Source organism: Aedes aegypti, chromosome 2 (genome assembly GCF_002204515.2).
Source record: "Aedes aegypti strain LVP_AGWG chromosome 2, AaegL5.0 Primary Assembly, whole genome shotgun sequence".
NCBI classification, from domain to species: Eukaryota; Metazoa; Arthropoda; class Insecta; order Diptera; family Culicidae; genus Aedes; species Aedes aegypti.
In genome coordinates, this window is record NC_035108.1 from 196,570,622 (window position 1) to 196,585,071 (window position 14,450).

Here is a 14,450-nt window from a genome sequence, read left to right on the forward strand (position 1 = left end):
TAGACTCAAAATGAATAGTTGACTACAGTGACTACTTCCGGGACCACCGGATGTCCCCGAGGGAACCTATAATTAGGGACAATTGATATTGAACTCCAATACATATCGTGCGACAGTTCATTTTTCATGTCTCGTGCTAAATAGGGCTATTGTAGACCTCAAATGGATAATTGACTACAGTGGCCAATTTTGGGACTACCGGAATTTCCCGGAGGAACTTGTCATTGGGGACATTTCTGTTTTTACACCAAAACATATCATGCGACGGCTCTTTCTTCATGCCTTGTCGTAAATAAAATAACTGTAGACTCAAAATGGGAATTTAATTAAATTGGCCACTTTTGAGACTACCGGGTGTCCCCTAGGGAACCTATGATTAGGGACAATTGGAATTGAGGTCCAATACTCATCGTGCAACGGCTCATTTTTCATGTTTAGTCATAAATAGGTCAACTTTAGATCGAAAATGGATATTTAACTAGAATGGCCACTTTGGGGACCTCCTATAGTTCCCTAAGGAACCTATCACTTTTAGGACCACCGGAATTTCCCGGAGGAATCTGTCATTGAAGACATCACAGCCTCCCTCAGGGATATCCGGTGGTCACAAAAGTGGCCACTGTAGTCAAATATCCACTTAAGGTCTACAATAGCCCTATTTAGCACGAGACATGAAAAATGAACTGTCGCACGATATGTATTGGAGTTCAATATCAATTGTCCCTAATTACAGGTTCCCTCTGGAACATCCGGTGGTCTCGGAAGTAGTCACTGTAGTCAACTATCCATTTTGAGTCTACAGTTGCCCTATTTACGACAAGACATGAAGAATGAGCCGTCGCATGATATGCTTTGGTGTCAAAATCGAAATGTCCCCTATGCAAGGTTCCCCCGGGGCACTGGGTGGCGCCATGAGTGGCCAAATCTGTACAAGACTCCTTTTCAACTTATAATAGGGTATTTTATGATAAGCTAGGGAGAAAACAATATTGCGCGACATATTTTGAGTGAATAAATTGTTTGATCCCAATTAGGATCCACTACCGGCACCGATTCCGGGGAAATGGCCATATATTGGTTGTTTCTGGACCAATATTAATACTTGGCGCACCAATCGCTTCAGAATTAGATCTTCTATCTTCATGTGTAGTAAAATTTTGATTTTTTAGCCGAGACCTTTGCTAAAAACACGTCATAATTTTACTGCATAAGACATGCTTCCGGAAATCCGGATTATCACCGGTATCCGGTGGTCATAGTTCATCTCCGTGGATGCATCTCAAAACTAGATTAGTTGACCCGTCCATTACTTCTTAAAGAATTGAAATCGGTCAATTTTTGTCAAAGTTACAGCATTCCAAAGTTGGCCCAATTTTTGCCTGTCCCAGTTATTTTGACAACCCCCTGTATATCAAATATTCCATCATTTGCGATACTTTAAAAATGGGGAGGGTACAAAAAAGGGGGGAGGGCTCTCTGCAAATCTTATTACAACTCTTCATATTGTATTTAAAGTTGAAAACATTATATGGCACATGAATTCCCCTGTCCTGAATATAAAACACTGTGTCGGTTTATTGATTAGATTAGATTTTTAAATAAAAAATGCAAAAAGTTCAAGTATATTTTAAAAATGACCTGGGGCAGACACGAACATTCTGAAAACGCCATTATTTTTGTTTATTTTTATACTTTCAAGCCCGGGGTGTCCGGTCTCTGTGCATTCATATCGACTTTTTTTTGTCGAACAGTGTTATTCATCACATAATATATGCACGTATATCGCCTCCACTTTTGTTCGTAGAACGCCTTTTCACGACATCTTATTAGTGAAATGTTGCACATACAAAGCCTCCAGGTGATTTCGTTATACGTACATTTTGGTTGTCTGGGGAGTGTGACGAGAACGGCATTTTTTCTTGAAATAGAAGCGATACATTGATGAAATTTCTAAAACGGCAGCTATCTCAAAACAAGATGCAAACAACTGGAACAACTCAAGCGGGTTACCCGTTGCTTGAAGGTCACTAAAGACTACAAGTTGCGATGAGGCAACACGAAACTCGAAATAGAAACACCTGGTCGGATTCTCTAATATAAATAGGGCCGAATGCAGAGAAGATTGGAAATCCAACACCGGCTCCGCCATGATGTTCAACGATGTCCTTCGAGCTTCTAGAAGCGACGAAACGCCAGATAGTAAAGAGAGCGCCCGATCCGGATGGAATTCCAAACTATCATCTGTACACGTTCAGGGAAGTGCTGCGGAGGTGTCCTGACAAAGACAGTTTTCTAGAATTCACTCGAGAAGGCGTCGAAATTGAAACGAAGAAAATATCGATACTGCATCATGATCACGATAAACGTTAGAAAGCATTCAATGAGCACAGAATACAAGTTGTCAACAAACGTCCCAAGTAACCACTAAGCACTAGGACCAGCATTCATACTGCATTATATGCGTCTGAACGGCAACTAAATTAATGCTCATTCATCGTATAGCAGGTTTTGGCGAAATAACGTGCTGCTTTAATGCTAGACCTGCAGGAACGTTGCATTTGACTGTCAAAAAATGTAACGCCTAAGGTAAGAGCAAAACAAAACAAAAATATGTTTACCCTCCTTTTCTCTCCCATGACACTGCTTGATTGAGATGTTTATTTTTGTGGTGGAGTATATTTTTGCTTTTGGCATCCGTATTGGGACTTGAACTGATGACCTGGAAGATTGATAACAGCGTGTGGATGATGGTTTGCCGCGCTACAGGATAAGCTAGAGACGTTGTATACTGCGTGGAGATTTTTACCCTATTTAAGGTGTGTGCGGTTCGCCTAGGTTCCCGATACAGCCAATCATATACGAGCATATCATTAAGGTGCAGAATAATCAAAATGAGGATCGTTTGAGATCAGCTGGTAAAATAATTTTTTTCCTGTGGAACTAACGCATTCCCTTGTATGAAAAGCAATATAGAGAGGTTTGTGCTGGTTAGTTTTCGAATTAAATTAATCTCAATGGCAACAATTCGGGAGTTCGAAGTTGCTGATGTTGTCTTGGGTTTTATGCGAGAAAAACAGAATGAACACACTTGTTGACAGTTCCTTGCGTGATTTTTCATTGGTGCGAGTGCGATTCAATATCTCTTTCATCGTCGTAGCCGCTAATAGCCCCATTCTATGGGTATGAGAAGGACAAAAATACTATCAAATCAGTATCATATTATCTGTACTTCTCTTACGAAGAATTAACACAGCAACAAAAAAGCATTCCAAGTGTTCCGTACCGAAAACAGCTCGTGCAGTTGAAATGCTTGTAATTGACCAAGTGTCTTTGAGTAGAATTGCGTTTCCTAATCAAAGGCAGCTATGCAATTAAACTGCTTGACTAGGGCAGCAAGCAGTTCAAATGCTGAGAGCGGCCAGCTGTACAGCCTATTTAAATGCTTGGTGGTTGCCTGGGGTATGCCAGATACTGGAGAGCTAGTCTTGGTAGGGTGATGTGCGAGTATCCATCGTATTAAGCATTATCAGTGAGAACTGCAATTTTCCCAGTATTGCAGTGACTGATGCTGATACAAACCGATGCCAAACAATTCTTTCTTAAAATCCCAAGTAACCAATGAGCACTTAAACTAGCATTCATATAGCATTATATGCACCTACAAAACAAGGCTTTAAATGCTCATAGAACGTATAGCTGCCATAAGTGCTTCATCAAAGCAGGTTTTGGCGAAATAACGGGCTGCTTTAATGCAGCACCTTCAGAAACGTTGCATCTGAGTGTCAAAATAGTGTAACGCCTCTGTGAAGATCAAAACAAAACAAAAATATTTCTCACTATCTTTCTCTTTCTCCTCATCGTAGCTGTCTAGGATGTTTCTATTTTTGTTGTGAGGTTGTTTTGTATTACTCTAAATCTTCGATTGGGACTTGATACCATGATCCGACGATTTATGGAGGTGGAATGAGGATGAAGCGCGCTGCAGGATAGGCTACATACGATTTGATGGTGCGATTATCTACCTACTTAAACAACATCTGCACAGTTACTCCATCGTCGAGTACATCAGTCTACCGTGCAGAATATGTTTGATTGGGATAATTTTGGATACGCGCTGAAAAACACCTAAATGATTAATGGGAATTGAAAATCTGTTTCCATGGTAATCTTACCAGCTGAAAGATATTATTTTCCTATGGAATAAGTGCTATTATGTTCCCCCCTGTTAAAAGTAGAACAGAATCTTTTTCCACAAGAATAATTTTCCTTCAGATTAAAGTTTCCCTATTCGATCCGAAACTTTGAAGTCGCCAACATCTTGAATTGAAAGAATCCAGCTTTTCTTCCTCGCACTCGTTGACAGATCCTTACGAGATGTATCGTAAGTGCGAATGCGATTAATTATCTTCATAGCCGCAAACAGCCATAAAGTGTCAAAAGAAGTTTCTAAAGTCGAAGCAAAAGTGCAAGAGAGACGGAAGATGTTAATAAATTGGTAACATATTTCCTGTACTCTTTCTACACAGCATTCGTATAGCAATGAAGAAGTATTTCGATTGCTCGGAAACGAAAATCGTTCGTGCAATTGAACTGCTTTTCAAAAACCACCAGATTTTTAACAGCATTGCTTCTGTCGATGTAATGCATCCAAGCAATCAATCTGCTCTGTAAGGGCAGTAAGCAGTTCCAGTGCTAAACATATTCCGTTGCACTGCTTATTCAAGTGCTTATTGGTTACCTGGGACGGCTTTAGCATTGTACAATAAGATTTTGATAAATCTTGATCTGTTTTTGGAAATACTGGAAAGAAAATGCATCTTGCCGTATTCTGAATCCGTCGTATCGTTTTCATTTCTGTCGCAATCAGTTTCCAGATTCGTCTCACAACTTACGGCTCACTGTGATAAAGTGAGTGGTCAAAACACTAATAAAATATTATACTAAAATATATAGAGATACGGGCATCTCCCTCCTTTCCTTCAGCATGATGGAATATACTATTTCTATATCCTAATTCATTGTTCGTCATCAAAATTCAGCCCAAACTTATGAACATAATTCTTTTTGACCGAACAATTATGGCATTTGCTCACAGTGCAGCGAAAACAACACACAATCAAAGGAACCGTTTTTTTACGTCATGCATCGCGCACACATTGAAGCGCACAAGCTTTTTTTTCTCAGTACGACGGATCGAACTTTGTTTACATTCTCAATTTTACGGGATTGTTGAGGAAATTTCATATAATTTTGTGAAATATAGAACTTTAACGGCGTTGATTGGAATAAACTCCTTCAAGTAAAGAAATACGAAGGTTTTCGAAAATCAGTGCACGGCGAAGTAAGTCACACAGGGGGGCTGGAAGAAACTTGTATCATAAAGTGGTGAGACTGGTGTCGATCGTTTAAAATTTCTCTCAAATCGTGATCGTCCATGCGATTTCGGTGAAAAAGTGCAAGATGGATAATTGAACTGAAGTTATTTAACAAAATACAGTAGTTTTATTGCATTTTTGGTGTACAAGTGTACAAACCGTAACAGCTTTCACAAAATTACACTTGGAAAATGAATCTATGTTGCAGGTCAGGGACGAACATACTCAATCTACCCTCGCCTATATTGATACTTGCTGGGTAGAATATTCGTTGGTTTTTATTTGTTTTTATCCTCACCTTGACAACACAACAAAGATTGGCAAAGCGTTTGCGCAAGATTGTCAGTTTCCATTTGACCTGCTGCTACTCAACCGCTTTGTGATAATCGGAAACAAAAAATGATATTCACTCTAACCAGCTTGACTTTTTTACATTCCGCTTTGGGAAGTTGTAATTTTTGCACGAGGCGCACTAAATACGCATCAATATAATCGATTCCGTGCATCGGATCGTTCATTACCCGTATAGCAGCATATTTTTTATTTATTATGAACCTCATTGATAATCAATCTTCTAAAACTGACACTCTTCTACTTCTGATCAGTGTTGCCACATTTTTTCCAACTCTCATCTGTGTTTTTGGCTGAAAAAATCTTTTTTATCTTAAGTCAAGCTCCAAAAATCTTGGTAAAAATCTGTGTTGCAAAAAATACAAATTTTTAATGTTTTTAGATCAAAAAGAATCATTTAAACGTATTTTGGCTGTTCTTGGCATGTCAATAATTTTTAATTTGAACTTATTCGCCTTGATGTAAAATTAAGATGCATAATTGTTTCTAAAAAATTAAAATACTAGACTTTTTAGGAAAACTAAACAGAGCAATAGCATTTCTGATTTAAATCTTCAAAAACTGTGTCCTTAACTCGTGAAATATCCTAAAATCTTAAAAACCATTTTTTATCTAAAAAATCTGTGATCTGTGATGACAAATATCTGTAGGCAGGAAAAGAAAAATATCTGTGTAATTACAGATAAATCTGTGTATGTGGCATCACTGCTTCTGATAATCTAAAACACCAACGACATACGGGCATCGTTGTTTGTTTTGCCCATCTACTTTTGTGCCATCTTCATTGGTACAATCATATTGGTGGTGGTGCGGTTACATTGATGGTGGCATAAATTCAGTGAATTGAGTATAGTGAGCATGATGTTTTTCGTCCCTGTTGCAGGTAAGTTGGAATATCCGCCGTAGTGGAACAATTTAAGTTTGATACGACGAATAATAGCGCTTACGACGAAGTAGAACAAAACTCTATGCGAAACGAATGAAAGACATAAGTGAATACGAGTGACAGCGGACGTCCATCAAGGTTCCTTTCTTGGTCAAACTCTTCGGAACGAGATGTATGATGGAGTCTTCATACTGTGGTTGTCCAGAAAGAGGAAGATTGTTAGTTTAGTAGACAACATAGTCGAAAGCAGTATGCTTTATCGCTAGGATATCCAGTGCTGCCGACGAAGAGACATGAAACGTGCAAAAGATGGTCAGAATCAGATCGTTGATGAAGTGGCAGCAGAAGTATGAAGAAAGATGGATCCACGGCGATGTGGAGTATTAAAAGGTGCGGCCTTGGCATCAAATTAGTATTTGGGATAACTTATGTTTTGAAGTGGTAGTTGTGCAATGTCAACCTCGGCGAGCCGAAAGTTCAAGAAGTTGCCGAAGATGGCGTCATGTTTGGCAAGCCGCGAACATATTTTTTAGCAGCCCCCACCAGCTGATTGTTTTGTTTACATTTTTTTCGGGACTAATAGCTAACACATACTAAGACTTGGACCTGTTCTATACACTCAGAAACACGGCTAGTCACAGAATGACTAAATTTTAGTAATTTATGACTATTTTCTATCTGCTTCTCTTTCATTTTGCAGGGAATTTTATTCCTATTTGTCAATTCGCCTGAGTTGAAGCATCGCTAAGCTTCAACCCAAGTGAAATGACATTTAGTGTAGAAATTCACAGCAGAATAAAAGAGAGGCAGATAGGAAAAAAGTCCTTAATGCATAAACTTTAGTAATTCTGTGACTATTTTTATTTCTGAGTGTAGAACACGGGATCGACGGGCTCATCCCAAACCTTTTGACGTGGATAAAGAAATGGATGGAGAGGTGAACTGCATTATATCTGACGTATCGCAGTAGGTTATATTTACTGTCGAGCAATAGGTTAACTAGATCGATCGTTATGTAGAGTCGATGATGGGTAGTCGGGGCACCTGCGAATCGAAAGTTTTTCTCCACCGGAATCGTAGGAGAGACGTCGACATCCGACCGACTAAAAAGTCAAATGTGTTCCTAAAGTTTAATTGATAAAATGTGAAAGTAAAATCAAATACATAAAAATACAAAAAGAGACCAGTTATAACTTCTAGAAAAGTTGGTCAAATAGATGTTTGAATTAATATATTTTTAAAATGAGTTAGTTTTGTATTTGTTTGAAAACATTTTTATCCACTATATCACACTTAATTTCAAATCTGTCTAGTATACACAGATTCTAAGTAATAGGGGGAGTGGTGGTATAATGAACATTTTGACTTTTATCCATATTTCGATGAATTTTTATCACTCACGGACGATTTATAGCATAAATCAGAGTGTTCGAGTTGATACGTAGGTCAATTGAAGTGAAATATCAACGAAAACTAAGATTTTAGAAAATCTCGTTTGAAAATTAGAACTGACGTAACTTTTAGCTCGGAAGATTTGAGGTTTTTGAGTGAGGCGAATATCGTTAAGATATGATGTCAAATTCACTACTTTTAGATTTCTTTTTGAATGGGTTACAATCCCTAATAATTTGCAGGCATGCAATGAAAATTTTCAAAAAATATTTGTTTTGCTCACATTTTTTGAATGATGTTCATTTTACCACCAACAGCTGTTCGTTGCGACAAAGATATGTGAAAATTCAGCTATTTTAGTCTGAATTCGTGTCGTTACTATAGATAACATCCCTGTTTTCGATGTGGTGCGATAGAACTATACAAATTTCTCGTTTTTCTATCAGAAACAAGATGATTTCCTTAAGGTGTTCATTTTACCACCTCTTCCCCTATAACAAACTCTGTAAGAAAATAGATAGATTCTTCTGTGTCGGTGACAACTCTGGTCTTACGTATAAGAAATCGCTGAAATGAAAATATTCATCAAGGTTGTCACTGCGGTACTCACCTTTAAACTTGGGAAACCAATTCCAACAACGAAGTTCGCCATCCAGTTGACGAGCACCGCGATGGCCATCGCGCTTGGCCGCGGCCCCTGGCTGAACAGCTCGGCAGTAATCATCCACGGAATCGAGCCCGGCCCGACGGCGAAGAACACCACGAACGCCAGCGTTGACACCACAGACAGGTAGGACATCCAGTCGATCATTTCCTGCACGTAACCAAAAAACTCCTAAACTATGGCGTGTAATAGTCCGTTGCGTTCCCGCATTTTAAAGGCTTTTTCTTGGGGGTTAGGGGTGAATTGGTTGTTTTTTAGTTGTTTTGCAATTTTAGTTTTAATCAGATTTCAAGATGTTAGTCAGTAACACAAGACAAATGCAAGGACTGTTGGAAATTACTCCGGAAATGAACCAAAGAACCCATAAGAACTGAAGTATATCTCATAACTTGGAACGGAAGACAGAACATAAAAGTTGTTAAAAAAGGCGCGGATCATGTTTTCGGTCCGTGTACGATCCCATTCTAGGTACATAATAGTATAATTGGATAAAAAACGTGTTAGCAAACAAAAACTGTAGGAACATAAAAATACTGCCTTTCTAGGATTAGATTGCTAGTTGTCATTGAGCATTACGTTGTGAAAAGTTGCATAATTCCCTTCTGATCAGTTGTGACTTGATTTTCTTGAAGTAGTACTGGTTTTGTTGTTTTTGATAAATTTAATTGCCTATAGTAAAATTTGAAGCGATACAATACTGATATAAAGGGGCTTTTTCGACGATACTCGAAGAAAATTAGGCTGTGATTTTATTGTAAGCAAGTTGATTTGATTCATTTCGTTTCGATTGGCAACACTGTGCGCAGCTGTGAAGCTGCTAGATTTTTTTTACAGTTCTTTGGGTGAATTTTGTGAACTTTCACCGTGGGAAGCTTTCTAGTGTATGATTTGCTTTGTGACATATTGTTTCTATTTTTCAGCAGTATTGTGATCGAAAGCTCAAGCAATTGATATATACACTGTTTTGTTTTGAGTGGGATGCTTTTTGATCGAAAACACTGCACAAAAACGATAATCCACCAAAGTTTGAGTTCTTTTTTCAAATTATTACTGAATGGTATATAAAAATTGATATCTAGTTATGTAATTGTGTCTCACACTTTGGATGGATAACATTTCCGTGCATTATGCTCTTGTCTGGGTGTTGATGTCAGCGTGAAACGTGTGCAGCAGTGTTGCCAATTTACGCGTGCTCGTGAACGTCGGATCCGACTGAACGAAAACCGTGAAGACAAATCAACGCTTCGGAAGCGGTGAAGTTCTCAGGGGCTTATACTGTTAAATTAACCGCTTTGTTTTTGCACAGCGCGCTGTGTAAATAATGGTAATTTGAGGTGGAGATTGAGCAAACTAATTTGATTGTTTTCAGTTTTTTTTTTTGTGGCGGTTGAATTGTGAGGGAAATGTTTGTCGAAATGAATAAACCAAAACAGAAACGTAAAATAAAAACAATTGAATGGAGAAATATTTTACCGTTTCGTGAGAAGGGGATGAAGGATGTTATTTTTCCAGGCCAATGCACAGTGTACTATTATTGAGGAAAAACAGACGTAATTTAGCCGCGGTCGAAGGGCTTGGAAAATACAAACGATCCTGTGGATCCCATCTTCATAGTGTTACACATAGGTAAGCGTATAATTTCACTTGTTTGTCCCTATTTTTGTGGAAAACTTATTATTTGGATAATATTATTGGTGAAACACAAGAAAACATTAACTAAAATTGTAGTTCGTAGACACAAAAGTCAATTTGGACAAATTGAGATGTATAATTGGGAATCGTTCAGGTGGGTTTCGATCCCACGACTCCCAATACGCTAGACTGGGCGCGATAACCAACTACGCCACAGAACTTGTAACGATTCTGCAGCGCCGTTGGCCAACCTGAAACCAAAATCAATAACGACCCTACATTCTCCTTCACAACTTTACATCTCCTTCGGTTCTCTTAGATGTTCAATTCGACTCTTTTAAGCGTGCCCATGAACAACAGTGACAGATTTTTTTAGCATCGCACTATTGCCTTATTTCCATCATACTACGCATAAGCCAACGTTGGCTCAATGAGAACAGTGTAGAATGTTGCTCCTATTTAAACATTGAAATTCACTCTTCAGTTGTGAAAATGCCATCCAAGCAAGGAGAGCAGTGTATCAAAATTTTGCTCGCGCATCACGAAAATCCAAGCTACTCGCACGCAAAGCTAGCAAAATCGTTTATGTTTTTCAACATCTTCTTTTGTTTTTCCTATTAAGTTATCCAAAGTTTATTAGTTGTTTTTTTTACTAAAATAGCGACTAAACAGAAAAAAAATTCACTGGGAAGAGATAATCAGCTTTCGATTCTTGGTAGATTTTTACTGAGTATAGCGAATTTTTCATAAGCCGTTCGATCACGGCTGAATTGTGCTCATTTTTTCTCCAAAAATAGTACACTATGAACATCTGAGGACTGGCAACGGAAATGCGCGGAGGCGAACCAAAACACAAAGGAACATAAATTGAATCCGCGAGAACCGAACGCTCTATTTTTCCGGCGAATTCCGCAAAGCCACCCTCGGATAATGGAGTTAATTTATGGCTTTTTGTCGATGAACTGATGACCCATTGGGCAGACCAGAAAACCGCGTCGTCGTCGTCGCCGTCGCCATCGACATCCTCTCGGTTGGGGGAGCTTATGTAACCAACCGAAATTCCACATGGCGAAAACACGTGGCCACCCCCTTGGCCATCCAGAACAACCAAAGGGCAGGGGTGCCAGAAAGGATTGGATTGATTAAATTAATTTAATCGAAGTGGCACGCAAAAACTCTCGGTTCCAACTCCGGACCCGAATGGGTGGGAATAACTCCACCGAAGAGAACCAACGACGACACACAGACAGACAATGGTTCCTCATCAAACGATTGGCCGTCACCCGATCGTGTGTTGGTCGGAATCTGATGCCGGAGGAGGAATTGTTTGAGAAGAAAACAAATCGAACAATGAAAATGACAAATGGCAATCAGGAGCGCTTTTTTCGGGGGGTTTGAGCTTGATCCGGATTGTTTGTTGCATGTGATGGTGGTAAGGTTTTTCGTTTTTCCACAAAATGGTTTATGGCGCTTGTGCTTATCTGGGTTACCGTTTTGGTCAATAGAATAAATTGCTCTAAGTAGCTCTTTTTGTAGATTGGAAGCATTATTTTTGCCGTGAAAAATGCTTACGATAATTTAAGGTTATTTGATCTATTTTTTTAATATTTGAAATTTTGTTAGATACTAAGAGTGTCTTCACTGACAATGCGCTGCTTTTGACATGACAACCTAAGATTGAGATATGAAATTTTTTTTACCGAATCAAGTTTGATGCTTGCTTCATCATCATCTTCTTCTTCTTCTTCTTCTTCTTCTTCTTGGCATTACGTCCTCATTGGGACAGAGCCTGCTTATCAGCTTAGTGTTCTTATAAGCACTTCTACAGTTATTAACTGAGAGCTTTCTTTGCCTTAGTTGCCATTTTTGCATTCGTATATCGTGTGGCAGGTACGATACTCTATGCCCAGGGAAGTCAAGGAAATTTCCATTACGAAAAGATCCTGAACCGACCGGGAATCGAACCCAGACACCTTCAGCATGACTTTGCTTTGTAGCCGCGGACACTTGGCTAAGGAAGGCCCAAGGCAGCTTCATATTTTACCGCAATAAAAATATTGAATCCTCGATAACTTTTTTGTTTCTCAATATTTTTGCACCATTATTTCACAAGTCTTCAAAAAGCTCTTCTAGTTTTAGAATCTGTGTCTGTGTTAATATTGTTATCTGGTCAACTGGATCCTGAGCATAACCCACCTAAATATATCAGGCTACTGATTTTTTATCGTATTCAAATATTCACTCTCGGAACTATACATTAATGAGAGTATGTTGTGAAAAAATAAGCAATTTGTTTTCATATATCTCCTAGAATACTCAACTGATTCGTATGATTTTTTCGAAGTAGCTCCTTGCTTTGTGTAGCACACATTTTACGTTTTTTTTATAAATTGACGTGAAACAAAATGGCCACTAAAGACATTTTATATGGAGAATGTCGTTCCCCCAAGGAACATCAGAGCATCCATAAATCCAGATCACCAATGACAAATATCGACATAGAGTCTTAAACTAGAAGCGTTTCTTTTTAGAACTTGTGAAAAAATGGTGCAAAAATATCGAGAAACAAAAAAGTTCAAGGTTCGAATATATTTATTGTGGTAAAAATGAAGCTGCCGATAGTGAGGTTAATACAAGACAATTTGTTGGGAACACAAATGTTCTATCTCTTATACAGTACAAGATATTTGACATTATTTATGGATCAAATATAAAAATCATAATTTTCAACTTTTTCCCAGTGCTTTATTTTTTTAATTATTTTTATCTCCTACGAAGTTGTTTGAATAACAAAAATAAATGTATTTGCAGAACATTGGAAAAGTGTTATGACAAAAGTTATTGTTGTTTTTGAAATATGTAAAGGTATGTTTGCTAGCACAAAGGTTAGCACAGTCAAATACCTTAAATAACATTCGAAACGAGCCAGAAAATTTAAAAACGTTTGTTTTTTTTTTCTAAACTTTGCAATAACTTTAGAACGGTAAGAGACAGATAAAAATAAAACAAAATTGAATGGAGATGTCGCTTAAAATCTTATTGTGAGTTTAATATATCAAAAATTGGGGTTTCGCCCTGTTTTGCAAATCAATTGGTCGTAAAATATTTTTAAGGCATTCGACCTTATGGCAGATCTTAAGTCAAGCCTTTTTTAATAAAATATATAAAAAAATTGAAAAAAATAAGAAATTCGGTTTGATATGTGAGAGGTCGTTCATAAACGTGGTCATATTGGTGGAAAGGGGTATTGTCTGGCCAATGGCCATGGTACACACAAATTTTCAAATTTTTGTCTGAACAAAAGATAGAAATGACCACGTGTTTTTTTTATCTCAGTGTATTTTTTTTAAATATTTTCTGATACTTCTGAGAAAGCATCATTTCAATGAAATGCAAATGTAGTCCAAAAAGCCATTAAAAATTTGCCGACTACAGTAATCTTGCTAAACTAAGTGCGTACAGTGGGCAACATTCGTTCAGCCGAGTTTCATATTTTTTCCAAAAAGTGTCAGAAAAACCAAGATATTAGTCGTACTATTATTTTGTTCGTGGTTAACCCATATAGACCTGAGTGAAAGCAAAAATGCTGAAATTCTTATATTTGCATAAATTATTATCATCTGATTTTTAACATTATAAATGAAGAGGTTTGCACCACTTAAAATGTGCCGGATGGGACCACTTGGACTTAATACCCTGAATAGGCCACAGTTTTGGTGAATGCTAAATCGTTTCAATTCTTGAAAGCTAGAGATCAAACATACTAGTTCATTGAAATGATTTCCAATAAGCTTGGCACAGATGTATAGATACAAATTTCAAAGATACCACTTCATTACAGGTAAAGGCCACTTTAAATGGTTTACGCTGATGCGTTTTTAACCAACGCATTGGTTTAGTTGAATTTAACTTAAGGTTAATTTTACATGAATTTGTGCATTTATGAGTATTTCTTGAGAACATATCATGAAGTTTCCAATGTTCAGGGTTTTTGAATTGTAGATTTGATTTGTTTTTCTTTAGGTATATAGAGTATTTAGTAAAAATACTTGAGTAACACAAATATTATGTCAAAATGTTTTTTTGCAGGGAAAATGTTACCGTCATCCGGGAGCAAATTGATCAGTGCTTCGTAGACCTCTATCAATTC

General features: G+C 37.8%; 1 protein-coding gene across 28 annotated transcripts in view; it reads right to left on the bottom strand.

Moving 5' to 3' along the window:
- The window catches only part of LOC5575494 (glucose transporter type 1), an 816,694-nt gene that overhangs the window by 108,263 nt on the left and 693,981 nt on the right, over positions 1–14,450 (bottom strand). For 24 of the 28 annotated variants that reach the window (XR_002500247.1, XM_021843626.1, XM_021843625.1 and 21 more), the window contains one exon: positions 8,615–8,839. Coding sequence is in view for 27 of the 28 variants with exons in the window: in XM_021843626.1 (XP_021699318.1) it covers positions 8,615–8,839 (225 nt within the window). In the remaining variant the exon portion in view is untranslated. The remainder of the gene's footprint in view (positions 1–8,614; positions 8,840–14,450) is intronic. The other 4 variants (XM_021843643.1, XM_021843631.1, XM_021843628.1 and 1 more) reach the window with 1 other exon arrangement.